The 14277-nt window shown below is 45.0% G+C and overlaps 1 protein-coding gene across 1 annotated transcript; it reads right to left on the bottom strand.

Annotated features, from left to right (window-relative positions):
* Positions 1-536: 536 nt before the first annotated feature.
* On the bottom strand, positions 537-12937 carry LOC109421345 (bromodomain-containing protein 7). The gene is made up of 6 exons (XM_029871053.2): positions 12766-12937; positions 11790-12702; positions 11362-11728; positions 1136-2048; positions 969-1064; positions 537-896 (listed from the first exon to the last, which is right to left on the bottom strand). The coding sequence occupies exons 1-6, from the start codon at positions 12815-12817 to the stop codon at positions 697-699; spliced, it is 2541 nt and encodes an 846-aa protein (XP_029726913.1). The 5' UTR covers positions 12818-12937; the 3' UTR covers positions 537-696.
* Positions 12938-14277: the final 1340 nt, after the last annotated feature.

Here is a 14277-nt window from a genome sequence, read left to right as displayed (position 1 = left end):
AGAAACAGTGTGTCACATTATTGCACGCAATCCTTTCTTTGCCGTTCGACGACTTTTTTTTATAACGATGACGACCGTGTGATCCCAACCGATTAATTGACTTTTCCTTCTCGTTGGTTTGTGATACCCCGATTCAGGCGTTCGTCCGCGTGGCCTCTGACGCTTCGAGTGCGAGAGGTTTCAGAAGAACCTCGTTTTTATGACTCTTTTGCGCCACTTGGCGTGGAATTATGGCAGCGATTACGACTTTCTTTAACTGCAATTCCGGATAATGATGGCCTCAAGACAAACTTAGATGATGTGATGCAAAAGCCAAGTTCAAGGATGAACGAGAGTATTGATGCTTGATAACGACTGTGGGAGATGCCGATATGGACCAAGCAAAGATTAAGACAATTTGCGTAATCTCTGCCAGTCTCTCCTTCAGCATGGATGCAGGTATATGCTTCCCACAACCAGATTAGCAGGAAGACAGCAGTGTGATATGACGACGATAATGGAATTTGGCATTAGGAATTAGCGTTAATCAGTTTGTTTCTTATAATATTTTATGAAGATAAAATGGGATTCATCCTTGTACGATGCTGTTATCAGCAAGTTGATACAATACAATCGAAAATGCGAAACTTATTCTTCCTATCCTGATGCACAGACGGAGGTGCACGCGGTCGATACAATACACCCACACATGCACTTTTAATCCATCAGCATCTGTTCGATGCTTGCGTCCGGTTCGGCTCCGCCAGTGTCATTGCCATTCGAGGAGGTAGTGTTCAGAAGCTCCCGCAGTTCACTGTCGATGTCCACCTGGGATGGGTTCGGATTGGGATGGTGGTGGTGGGTAATCGTCTCCGGCTCCAGATCCATATCCATTGGGGTTGTGTCAATGATGTCGGCTTTTGGGATGACCGGAAATTGATGGGAATTATTATTATGTTGTTATGATGCTGGACAATAAGCGTAATTACCATTATTGTTTGCATTTACGCTGTGTTGCGTAGATGCTGTTGATGATTGAGAGTTTACCACTCCAACTGGAGGTGTTTGAAAGATTTCCAAACCAACTGTGTGAAACAAAGAAGTAATCAAAGGTCGAATAAAGTTCCTTACTACTCATCGAGAAACTGAAACTCACCATTGTTCAATCCCATCGCCTTCCGCAGTCCTTGAGGTGCCGCTATGGCCACCGGCGGCAACTGCTTGGCAATCTGCGTCAAATTGTTGGTAATTTGCGCCGCGAGATCGATTTCGTTCTCGCCCGCCCGTTTGACGAAGGACAGATGCGCCGGAAGCGGTGCCGACAACCGATCCGTTTGAATCTGGTGCAACTTCTGGATCAGACTGGAATTGTCGTTCAGTGACTGCTGAAGCGAGCTCGTCATTTTGGCGTATTCCAGCTGCAACTCCAAATCGTCCAGAAACTGAACGTCCAATCCCAAGTTGGACAGCGACCGGAGGCTGTCGAAATCGATTTTAACGTCGGACAGTTTTTGGCGTTTGGCTTCCTGCTCGATGGGGTCCGGGAAGGTTTCCTTTACTGCGTCCTTTTCCTGACGCTGCATGTCCGATTCATAAAGGGTGCCAAACGTCTTCCGGTGGTCGCCATTGGTCAGAATATCCAACAGACTGTGAGCGATACCCCCAGCGTAAGGACTGTCCTTGGAGAACCGCATAATACTTTCAGCGTAATCTGCCCCAGTCTCATCCCCGTAAGTGTTCAGCACCATTTCCGATTCCTCTTTGGAGAGATTTGAGAAACGAGAATCGAAGATCGGTGCAAACGAACTGAACGCCCCGTAGCTTAAAGGTTTGACGGTTTTGGCAAAGTTCCTCCGGTCCTCACGGAATCCCTGCAGTTGAGCTGTACCGTACTGGAGCTTCCCGGTGAAGGCTTCCAGCGAAACGACCTTCTCCGGTGCATTGTTTTCGTTGTCCAGTATGATGTTCATCGAAGTGGTCCCGTCCTTGGCTTGGCGCAGGAAGCCCATCTTATGGGCGGATTTTTTCTTTAGCAGCTTAGTGCGGGCATTGATGGCTGCAGCTTGCACCTGAGGGATTTAATGATAAATAAAATGAAAATTATTAGATCATAAAAAATGATAACAAATTATGTGCGATGAATTTTCAATTGAAGTTAACAAATGTTTACCGATCTGCCTTATTTTTTGATAGTTTAGGTTTGGTAGATCATTCACCGCAACGCAATACAAAAAGGGGATCTACCCACGCTACGGGCCCCGTTAATGATTGAGCGTGTTTTAAACCCCCTCAATCATTCATCCATCAGCACGGGTCGCCTGACACCTTGGATTGGGGTTACCTGTTTGATGTACTTTTATCCCCGGAACAGGTGGTCCGTAGTGCTATTCTAAGCCGGCAGCTGCACGGGAATGCGACGTTACAGAGGCGTCATCGGGTTTTAAAGATGTTACAGAGGCGTTACATAGGCGTTATCAGGAGTTTCGGAGGATTACAGTGGGTTCCAGAAGGTTACACAACCCCGAAAACGTCCCTGAAGCTCTCTGTAATGCTTCCTAAACCCACTTAAAAACTCCGGAGCACCCTAAAACCCCATGGAGCGCATCTGAAACCCTCCAAAATCCCTGAAAACACCTATGTAACGTCTCTTAAACCCGCCGAAAATCCTCTGAAGCCTCGTGAAATGTCTTCAGAATCCGAGCTTAAACCCCCCTCGGACCCCATGTAACGCACTTAAAACCCTCCGAAAACGTCTTTGTAACGCGTCTCTAGCTCCCTAAAACCCACCGAAAAATCCTCTGAAACTTCTTGAAATGCCTCGGAAATCCCTCTAAGACCCACTCGAATCCCATGTAACGCGCCTGGAACATCATGGGACTTCTTGAAATGCCCCTGAAACCTCCCTGAAACCCCTGAAACCTTTCCTCATCTACCAAGACTTGACTTTTCCAACGAATATCCGCTCCTATCCACATTCTGTGTAGCGCATAAACATGGCCTTCCAACTTTCTTTTTTCCCTGGATTTTGAACCTTAGTGCATTATGCATGATTCCGTTCCGGGCACTTAAAAACACGTGATTCATAAAATTCAGTCTTGCGATTCTCATGTTGTTTTTTATAGTTCGTCCATCTAGTTTTTGTGCATCTATTGCTTGTAAATAAGTTGGACTGAGTTTCGCTGTACGCGTCGTTGGTATCAACCTGATTGTTGGGTTGTTGTTGAGGCTTGTCACTTGCTAGGTCTTCTAGGGTGCTAAGTAGTATGGGACAAACATCAAATTCTCGCTCCAGTCGACTTTTTGGATTCCATTTAGGTCCCATTGGAACTGTGCAAAATTTCAGCGCAATCGGTGAAACTATAATTTAGCGCAAGCGGTTCAAAGTTTTCATAGGATTTACTATGGGAAAATATACACTTTCAGGTTAAAAATCCCAGAGGTCGCCACTTGTCTCCTTAATTCAAACCGATGAACGCTTCTTGTAGAAAAATCATTCATGAAACTTTCCTTCGAAGACCGCAAAACAATTGGATGTTTCTGGAAAAAGTTATTGATTTATTATCGATTAGTGATCCAAGGAACGGCTTTTTATTTTGTTTAATCAGCAGCACTGTAGTTGCTACCTTGGCTGCTGCTGTTTCTGGGGGTGGTGATGCCTCCCGCCACCCCATGCAACAACGGCAGCAGCAGTGCTGCTAATAAAACAAAACAAAAAGCCGTTCCTTGGATCACTAATCGATAATAAATCAATAACTTTTTCCAGAAGCATCCAATTGTTTTGCGGTCTTCGAAGGAACGTTTCATTAATGATTTTTCTACAAGAAGCATTGCTCTATTTGAATTAAGGAGACAAAGGGCGACCTCTGGGATTTTTTGTTTGAAAGTGTAGCTTTTCCCATAGTAAATCCTATGCAAACTTTGAACCGCTTGCGCAAAATTATAGTTTCGCCGATTGCGCTGAAATTTTGTACAGTTCATATGGGACCTAAATGGGATCTAAAAAGCCGACTGGAGCAAGGATTTATTTTTTCCATACAAGCGTGTCCCATACTAGTGCTAAGTGGTTTCAGTGCCGTCAACATTGTATTTTCCATTCGTCGTAGTGAATTCCGATTTCTTTTCAGTATGGTTGCAGCAACTTTCCTACTGTGTATGACAATAGGCGTTCTTAGAGAGTGATAAACCTTTTTTACAATTCTCCATTTCAGCGGATGTTGCCTAAGAAAGTTACTCAGGGTATAAAACGCTTTGTATGCTTTCATGATGCGCTGTCAGCGTATATTTTCCTAATTGTTTTTGTCCATTTAAACTGTGGTTATTTGTGATATTCTTCACGCAGAAAAATGGCGCTTGTTTAAAACAATAAAACGCATGGTTGATTATCAAACTGAGAATTTACTTATTTCAAAGTTATATTTAATTGTTTTCATTCAGAGTTTATTGATAAAAACAACCGATTACCATCATTTCATATAATGCCAAAAACTTCATTTGTTTCAACAAAATAAAAACCATAAACATAGCCCGAAAGCACTCACACATCTATAAAATGCTTACCCCAACATCGCCACAGCGAAGAAGGTGCAGTAAATCCATCACGCCAACTTCCAAGTGCAGCTTTGGCCGTGATGGATAACGCGCAGGTACTCACGACAGCATCCACAAAAAGTTGATCGGTTTCCCCTTTTTTTGTCTTTTTCTAGTCGTTCTCCTCGCCATCCGCTTACCGACGATCTAAAAATAGATTTCCGAGCTGCCTCAGTTGCTGCCGTCACCAAAACAATCACATTCCGGGTTTGTTAGTGGCAAAAGTGCAGTCGTTTGAATCAATCAATTATTTTATGTTGAAAAAACCATATCTCTGTTTGTTTTAACAAACTGTCAAAAATTTCGACAAATGAAAATATTTGTATTATCAAACAAATGGAACAGTTCAGTTTAAACTAGAAATCAGTTTGTCGCTATAGTAAACTGAAAAATCGGTTGATTTGAACTAGAATTTAATTGTGTTTACAATTTATTTTTCTGCGTGTTAACAGAACTGTCGACTCAGCCTGATTGATTCAAGATATGGTTGATTAGGTCATCCGAAACACTCATGGATTTGAGTATTACCGGTAGATTGGAAGTGTCGATGCGATCGAACACCTGGCGTAGATCTAGTGACACTAGAATTCTTAGTGAAATTAAAAGGAAAAATACTTAACCCGATTTGTTCTTTTACTTACTTACTAGAATCGTGGTTTTCCTTTTCCGCCATCTCTCATCCAGAATTTTTCTTACACGGAACTACAAATCATCAATCCAAATTTAAGTTCTTATGACGCAGTCCCGCACCTCCGTGGAATTACTCAAACTCACTTCAAACCGCCATACTGCCATTTAACGCATAATTGGGTTTTTAAATTTTGAAAAATGTATTGATTTTTTTATTTTAAACGAAAGAGCACCTTTTTCTGAGTCACAATGATTTTTTTCAGATTTTTAGAACTTTGTTTAGGTACCTTAAATCAATTTCAAAAAGATTTTTTGAAATAACCTTTTGACAGCTGGGCGACTGTTTGACAGCTCCGCCCAGTACAAACTGCGACGAGGGGTGATTCGACAAATCGCTCCCATACAAACTTCAAATTGATTTTAAAATAGGTTCCCGTGCACCAAAATTCATGAAAATTTGGATTTCGGCTCAGTTTGACATGCAGATTCAGAATATCGAATTATCTCAACACCGTTAAAGAAGCCAATTGTCCCATGTTATATGGGGTTCCCATATAACATGGGACAATTAAGCGTAGAACGGCAGCAAAGTGGTCACTAAGTAAAAAAGACGCGGATACGTTCAATGCTTCTGTTTGTAACGTTCCACGTTCTGTCGGGTCCCTTGCTGCGTTCTTCTCCTCCAAAACCATTCTGCACTCTTCGTCGAACCATTCGTTCCGTCGATTCCGTTCCACGTACCCGATGGTGCTCTCCGCTGCGTCGTTGATGGCTGCTTTCACTGTACTCCAGCAGTCCTCTAGAGGGGCCTCATCGAGCTCGTCCTCATCTGGCAACGCGGCCTCGAGATTCTGTGCGTATGCTGAGGCGACATCCGGTTGTTTCAATCGCTCTAAGTTGTACCGTGGCGGTCACCGGTACCGTACATTGTTGATGACGGAGAGTTTTGGGCGCAGTTTGACCATCACCAGATAGTGGTCGGAGTCGATGTTGGCGCCACGATAGGTTCTGACGTCCATAATGTCGGAGAAGTGCCGTCCGTCACTCAGGACGTGGTTGATTTGAGATTCCGTCTGCTGTGGTGATCTCCAGGTGTAACGATAAGGGAGGCTGTGTTGGAAAAAAGTGCTGCGTATGACCATATTTTTGGAGGCGGCGAAATCAATGAGTCGTAGGCCGTTTTCGTTCGTCTGCTGATGGGCGCTGAACTTACCAATCGACGGTCGGAATTCCTCCTCCTGGCCTACCTGAGCGTTTAAATTTCTTATGATGATCTTGACGTCGTGGCTTGGGTAGCGAACGTACTTGCGTTCGAGCTGCGCGTAGAATGCGTCCTTGTCATCATCAGTGCTTCCGGAGTGTGGGCTGTGCACGTTTATTATGCTGAAGTTGAAGAATCGGCCCTTGATCCGCAACCTGCACATTCCTTCGTTGATCGGCCACCAATCGATCACGCGCCTCTGCATATCACCCATTACGATGAAAGCTGTTCCCAGCTCGCGTGTGTTGCCGCAGCTCTGGTAGATGGTATGATAACCTCTAAACGTTCGCACCATGGATCCTGTCCAACACACCTCCTGCAGCGCTACGATGCGATGCCGAACCCGCGGTCCTTTAGTAGATCGGCGAGTATACGGGTGCTCCCAATGAAATTGAGAGATCGGCAGTTCCACGTACCGAGTTTCCAATCGCAAGTCCTTTTTGTTCGCTGCGGTCGTTGCCGTTGTTCTCGGTTCGTGTTATTCTGTTGCTGATTTTCTGTTACAATGGTTTTTTACGGCTGGCTCGTAGGACCATAGTGCACAGTTAAGCTTAGAGTCCTTCCCTGGCACTCGGACAATGATCAGCCGCCCCTAACATAGGGATCAGACGCTGTTGTGAGCCGCTCCTCTTGGAGAACAGACGCTCAGGTTTGCCGAAGCAAACCACCCCCCCTCCTCCCCTGTCAGCCTACGACCAAAGTTACCCGATCTTCCCTAAGGTTGCTTGTAGTTTCCGGCCGGTACCACGAGGAGGTAGGAATAAGAGTTGCTGGGCAGAGGCTAGTGGATCACAATGGGATCTGAATTGCGCAGCATACCCAGCCATTACCGTGCGAAGAAATGGAACTGATGTGCCGTTCCCAAGAAACACGGAAGTTCTATCAGAAGCTCAACGCATCCCGCAACGGCTTCGTGCCGCGAGCCGAAATATGCAGGGATAAAGACGGAGGCCTCTTGACGGACGGACGTGAGGTGATCGAAAGGTGGAAGCAGCACTTCGATCAGCACCTGAACGGCGTGGAGAACGTAGGCACGGTAGCCCACGGCAGCGGAGGAAACGACGACGCCAGTGCAGCGGAGGACGGAAATGAACCAACTCCCACGCTGAGGGAAGTTAAGGATGCCATTCACCAGCTCAAAACCAACAAAGCAGCTGGTAAGGATGGTATCGCAGCTGAACTCATCAAGATGGGCCCAGAAAAGTTGGCCACCTGTCTGTATCGGCTAATAGTCAGGATCTAGGAAACCGAACAGCTACTGGAGGAGTGGAAGGAAGGGGTAATCTGCCCCATTCACAAGAAAGGCGACCATTTGGAATGTGAGAACTTCAGGGCGATCACTATTTTGAATGCTGCCTACAAAGTGCTATCCCAGATCATCTTCCGTCGTCTGTCACCTAAAACAAATGAGTTCGTGGGAAGTTATCAAGCCGGCTTCATCGACGGCCGGTCGACAACGGACCAGATCTTTACCGTACGGCAAATCCTCCAGAAATGCCGTGAATACCAGGTCCCAACGCACCACCTGTTCATCGACTTCAAAGCGGCATACGATAGTATCGACCACGCAGAGCTATGGAGAATCATGGACGAAAACGGCTTTCCTGGGAAGCTGACTAGACTGATTAAAGCAACGATCGACGGTGTGCAAAACTGCGTAAGGGTTTCGGGTGAACTATCCAGTTCATTCGAATCTCGCCGGGGACTGCGACAAGGTGACGGACTCTCATGTCTACTCTTCAACATCGCGCTGGAAGGTGTGATGCGACGAGCCGGACTCAACAGCCGGGGAACGGTTTTCACAAAATCCGGTCGATTTGTGTGCTTTGCGGACGACATGGATATTATCGCCAGAACATTTGGAACGGTGGCAGAGCTGTACACCCGCCTGAAACGTGAAGCAGCAAAGGTCGGACTGGTGGCGAATGCCTCAAAAATAAAGTACATGCTGGTAGGCGGAACCGAACACGACCTGATCCGTCTGGGTAGTAATGTTACGATAGACGGGGATACTTTCGAGGTGGTGGAGGAATTCGTCTACCTCGGATCCTTACTGACGGCTGACAACAACGTGAGCCGAGAAATTCGGAGGCGCATCATCAGCAGAAGTCGGGTTTACTACGGGCTTCAGAAGAAATTTCATTTTCATTTTCATTTTGCGGCATTTGGTGGGGCAATGAGAGCGCAAGTCAGTCCAAAGCCGATGATAAGGAGGGGTAATGGCTGAATAGTCATTGCTGACCACATAAACGCCATGGGATAGGAAAAGGGTATTTTGGTATGGGATTAGGGTGTTGGTACAGACTTGACAATATCAATGCTATTCAGATGCAAAATAATTTTAAGGCTCAATAGTGAATCGCATACCTTCCAAAACCAAAAAACAATAATCCACAAAATGCCAAGCAAGTCATAGAAAGAAAAAGCGCCCGATTGTTTATTTTGTCAATTATAACAAACGGAAACTTCTACCCTCTCCGACTCGCCAGTCACCCCGGAAAAAATGTCCCTTCAGTTCTGGAAAATATACTATCCCCAATTAAGCCATTAATCGAATTGTCCGCGTGGTTTTGTAGTACCCCTGCTAGGTAAGAATCAGTCATTGCCATACATATTAAATGCTAGACATGACCCCATGGATAGCATTTGCATATGTAAAAGCTTTGCTGATGTGACTTTCCTATTAGGCAATTCTCTCATCTCATGTTTGTCTTCAAAACCTTATCAAGCTTAGAAAATTGAAGTTGATAAACAATACATTACAAGGTTCGAATTCCCATAGAATGAGATCATTCATTCGCACTACAACACCATAGGAGATAATACCACATTGGCTGATTATAGTACAAATGTGAAAAATCTCCCTTTTCCCCCTATCCGCAACCCGGGGACGCGCCCTGTTGGATTTCGAAAGCCTCGGAGAATATTACAAACCTTCAATGGCATTCCCATAAACTAACCCACATTGCCCATTCAGGGGTCTGACTGGGCCAATTACCCTCCCTCAGTTTGTAATATTCTCTCCAACTTGGAATTATATTTTCCCGGCACATAAATGACTTCGACAAATGTTCGATATACTATGCAGCGTCATGATCAGTATAACTATATCAGATGACTTGGAGATCTGATTCTTACAGAATTGTTTGCCATTGATTATACATTCAGCTATTCTAATCATTACTGCAAAGGCCATCGACCACATGCCTGAAATCAAAGCTTCCTGGAAGATATAATCCAAGCCCAGGGATTCATTCGCACTACAACACCATAGGAGATAATATCACATTAGCTGATTACAGTACAAATGCGAAATATCTCCCTTTTCCCCCTATCCGCAACCCGGGGACGCGCCCTGTTGGATTTCGAAAGCCTCGGTGTTCGCGGTTCCGTCACGTAATAAAAAGAACTTATTTGGACTGTATTGATTATATTTATTTAGAGCACAAGTTTTCTTGTCTAGCTAATGTAACTAGCTCTTTTGTTCTGATATCAGAGCTCGCGCACCCCCGATAAGCGGAAATCAAAGAATTCAAGGAAATATAACAACATCAAGAATGCCTGAGGGGTGCACAAATGGAAATACAAGTTAAAACAATATTAACCAAATCTTTTTCTTATTCACACTCAACACTCGGAGAATATTACAAACCTTCAATGGCATTCCCACACACTAACCCACATTGCCCATTCAGGGGTCTGACTGGGCCTATTACCCTCCCTCACCAACTTGGAATTATATTTTCCCGTCACATAAATGACTTCGACAAATGTTCGATATACTAGGCAGCACCATGATCAGTATAACTATATCAGATGACTTGAAGATCTGATTTTTACAGAATTGTTTGCCATTGATTATACATTCAGCTATCCCAATCATTACTGCAAAGCACATCGGCCACATGCCTGAAATCAAAGCTTCCTGGAAGATATAATGCAAGCCCAGGGTACTACGGGCTTCAGAAGAAATTGTGGTCGAAAAGATTCACCCACGCACCAAATGCACCATGTACAAAACGCTAATAAGACCGGTGCTCCTCTACGGACACGAGAAATGGACCATGCTCGAGGAGCAACTGCAAGCACTCGGAGTTTACGAGCGACTCGTGCTAAGGATCTTCGGCGGTGTGCAAAAGAACGGTGTGTGGCGGAGAAGGATGAACCACGAGCTCGCTGCACTTTACGGCGAACCCAGCATCCAGAAGGTGGCCAAAGCCGGAAGGATACGTTGGGCAGGGAAAGTTGCAAGAATGCCGGACAACAGCTCTGCAAAGCTGGTGTTTGCTACTGATCCGGTTGGCACAAGAAGGCGTGGAGCGCAGAGAGCACGATGGTCGGACTAGGTGGAGCGTGACCTGGCGAGCATTGGGCGCGACCAAGGATGGACAGCGGCAGCCACAAACCGAGTACTGTGGCGTACTATTGTTGATTATCACCCTCATTCTTGTTTACCGACGAATCCGCTTTCGAACGTATTTGGTCCGTAGCCCATTTGATTTTGCTGGCATAAACGGAAATGCGAACGATTTACGTTCGAAAGTGGATTCGATCGAAAACAAGAATAAGGGTGTATGTCTTATCTTAAAATGTTTAATATGATGTTGAACAAATAAATGTATGTAGGGTCTTGTACCATTTGGGCAGGTGTACATATTTTGGGCACTTGTCGCTATAACTAAGTCAATTTCAAACCGATTGATTTGAATTTTTGTATAGAGTTAAGTACGTACAGTATCCAACTCTATACAAAAATTCAAATCAATCGGTTCGAAATTGACTTAGTCATAGCGGCAAGTTCCCAAAATAGGTACACCTGCCCAAATGATACAAGATAGGATGCCATGGCAGCTATAAACTTTTGATCAAATGAAATTTTTTTTACAAAACCTCAAAACTCTCACCTGTTGCAGTACTTCCTCCGCCGTCAAATCATCGACAAAAGGCTCAAACTTCGACGTCGGATTGTTCTCCAGCCGGATCTGTTTCCGCTTTTCTTCCTCCTCGAGCTGGGCGTTTATCTGAGCATTGATTCCTTCATCAACGGCCGCAGCAACGGCTTCATCGGCCGAATCCATTGTATGCTGCTCACTTTCCGGACCGTCCGACGATGCGGGAAGCTCGAACCCTAGTTCCTTTGAGGTGAGCTCACGCATAAAGGTCATGAGCGGACGCAGAGACCGCATCAAATTTTCCGGCTGAAGGAGACGGGCTCCAACATGGAGCAGTTTTTTGGCTGCCTTGTGGTAAACCGTCTCGGAATGATTGTATCTACAAGAATTGGAAAATTAGTTTTATAAAACTCTGGAGAAGTAGGACTTCACTAATTCACCTGATAGCATTCTCGCACATCAGCTTAAAATCGTCGCTGAACTCCCCCACCGAAGTGTACTCATTGTCGTCGATCTTCTGCCTGATAGTGCTGAAATCCATCGGTCGCGTAATGATAGTCGAATAGCCCGGAGCAATATCATCCGTGACTGGCCAAGCAAAGAACTGATGCGGATCGCGTTTCTCCAGCGCCTTCAGCAAATGGTCCAACAAGCGAGCCAACGGCGACCGGCTTTGCTTCAGCTTCAGCACGCACGTCCTCGGTTCCCGCCCGCTGCAATCCGAACCGGGCGTTTTCGGCGCCTGATTCGAGCCGGTATCGTGGAAATCCATTTTACTTCCCGGCCGAGACAGGGATTGCATCGAGGCCGGACTCGGAATCGGCTCTTCCGTGGTCACCGAACTAGGAGCGTTGATTTCCTCCTTGGCCAAAGAAGTGGCCGGAGTCGCAGGGGTAGCAGGAGTGGCCGGTGTTGCCGGTTGCACAATCGGCAACAGTTCCGGCTCAGGGCTCTTTATCGGAGTGAACGGCTTTGTCACCGGTAGCGACGCGGGACTTCCCATACTGACCGGTGTCGTCGCCACTGGCGGAGCATACAAAGCACTCCCTTCCGGCAGAGCCTGAGAACTTTCATCCCCGAAACTATTGAAGTCCTCCTGACTCGAATCGTCCCGATGCCGGCGTTTCTCTTTATGATGCTTATGCTTCTTCTCCCGATCCTTCTTCTTTTTCTTCTTCTTGCTTTTCTTGTGACGCTCGCCGGAATATTCCCCAGCGAAGGCCGGATTGCTCACATCCTGGTGAATCCCGTAAGCCGGTGAATCGTTACCATGCTCCGGGGTGGAATTGTTTCCGCTCACCTTCAGAATTAGTTTCAAACTCGGCGGACGATCCAGCAAGAGGTTGGCTTTGTCTGCGCAAAAGAAAGCGGTGAATCAAAACACAACGCCAACAGAAAAGTTCCAGTTCGACCTACCTTCGCGTTCCTTCCGTTCGGATTTGTGCTTCTTGTGTTTCTTCGAGCCCATAGTTAGTGTTTTCGGTGGAAAAACGTAAAACAACGAGTAAAATAAAGTGAAAATTCGGAAAATTCAATGCAAGCGCTCAAAGAAAATGATGCGCATCTACAGCTTCAGCACTACTTTGACAGTTTGGTGTAAACATACACTGAACAAAAAAGCGTTTCAATAAAAATGAAATCATCATTCTCTATCATGATCATCATTGTCATCATCGTCGTGAAAGAAGCGGGCGCGTTTTTTACCGAAAAGCAACTTACCGAAAATCAGATTCCAAAATTTATAGAAATGAATTCTGAATTCGTGAATCCGAAATCGGAATTTTTGACACGCGAAAATCGATTTTTCTCTTAAACCGTGCGTCGGGCTAAGTGCACTGGATAGAGCGCCCAGCGCACTAGCGCACTACGTCCAACGTAATGGATTTGAAGTGGAATCGATTGTCGCGTGAGGGGAAACTTTAGGTTTCAACCGCAACGACAATACTGATTCAGAAGAAAACGCGAGAGAAAACCGATACGCAGTGGATCACTAAAATAACTAAAACGGTCGCTTTTTAATGAACAGATAGCGCCGCCGTAGCCTTGTTTGTTTGACATAACTCCACAGCTGTCACAATGCTAATGTTCATATACGGTGGCGACTCCCCGCATAGCCGAAAACACTTTGTCTTGTGGTTCTAACTACATAAATGATTCATGCCATACTGTAGCTCTTTGTATTATTGCTTACCTAATATATCACTCTATGATTTTCTCGATTCCAAACTGCAAATGACACTTTACCACCAATATGTCTTGTATGTCATGTATCATACTATCGCTGAGTTGTTTTTTACTGTTCATGGGTTTGACTGCGAACTGCATGAAGCATTACAAATTGTATAGGAACAATCTCACATTACACAGCGCAACATTTTTTTTTGTCTCAAGAGCAAACTTATGAGTCTCCGAAGGATTTTGATCGTTGGATTTTGGGCCGCTGAATCCGAATCCGGGCTCAGATTTGCTCTAACACGTCACATTTTTGAGCTATGCCTCAATTTATGGGGCAAAATATGCGATTTTGGGCTCTTTTGACTGCAAGCCATTAAGCAAGGCAATATTTTTTTTAAGTAATCAAAAGGTTAATTGGTCAATTAACATCTAAATTGGGTTTTTAAATTAAGAAAAATGTATTGATTTTTCGATTTCATACGAAAGAGCATCTTTTTCTGAGCCACTATGATTTTTTTCAGATTTTTAGAACTTTATTCTGATGCCTTAAATCAATTTCAAAGATAGTTTTTGAAATCACCTCTTGACAGCTGAGCAACTGCTTGACAGCTCAGCCCAATACAAAATGCGACGAGGGGTGATCCGACAAATGGCTCCCATACAAATTTCAAATTGATTTTTAAATAGGTTCCCGGGCACCAAAATTCATGAAAATTTGGATTTCGGCTCAGTTTGGCATGCAGATTCCGAATA

Source organism: Aedes albopictus, chromosome 2 (genome assembly GCF_035046485.1).
Source record: "Aedes albopictus strain Foshan chromosome 2, AalbF5, whole genome shotgun sequence".
NCBI classification, from domain to species: domain Eukaryota; kingdom Metazoa; phylum Arthropoda; class Insecta; order Diptera; family Culicidae; genus Aedes; species Aedes albopictus.
The sequence above is the reverse complement of the archived record's forward strand: the minus strand, read 5'-3'. Positions and strand labels throughout refer to the sequence as shown.

Coding starts and splice junctions, on each gene's coding strand:
- LOC109421345 (XM_029871053.2), bottom strand. CDS start 12,817: ATGGGCTCGAAGAAACACAAGAAGCACAAATCCGAACGGAAGGAACGC. Junction 12,703..12,765: donor CGAACGGAAGGAACGCGAAG/GTAGGTCGAACT, acceptor TCTTTTGCGCAG/ACAAAGCCAACCTCTTGCTG. Junction 11,729..11,789: donor ATGTGCGAGAATGCTATCAG/GTGAATTAGTGA, acceptor CAATTCTTGTAG/ATACAATCATTCCGAGACGG.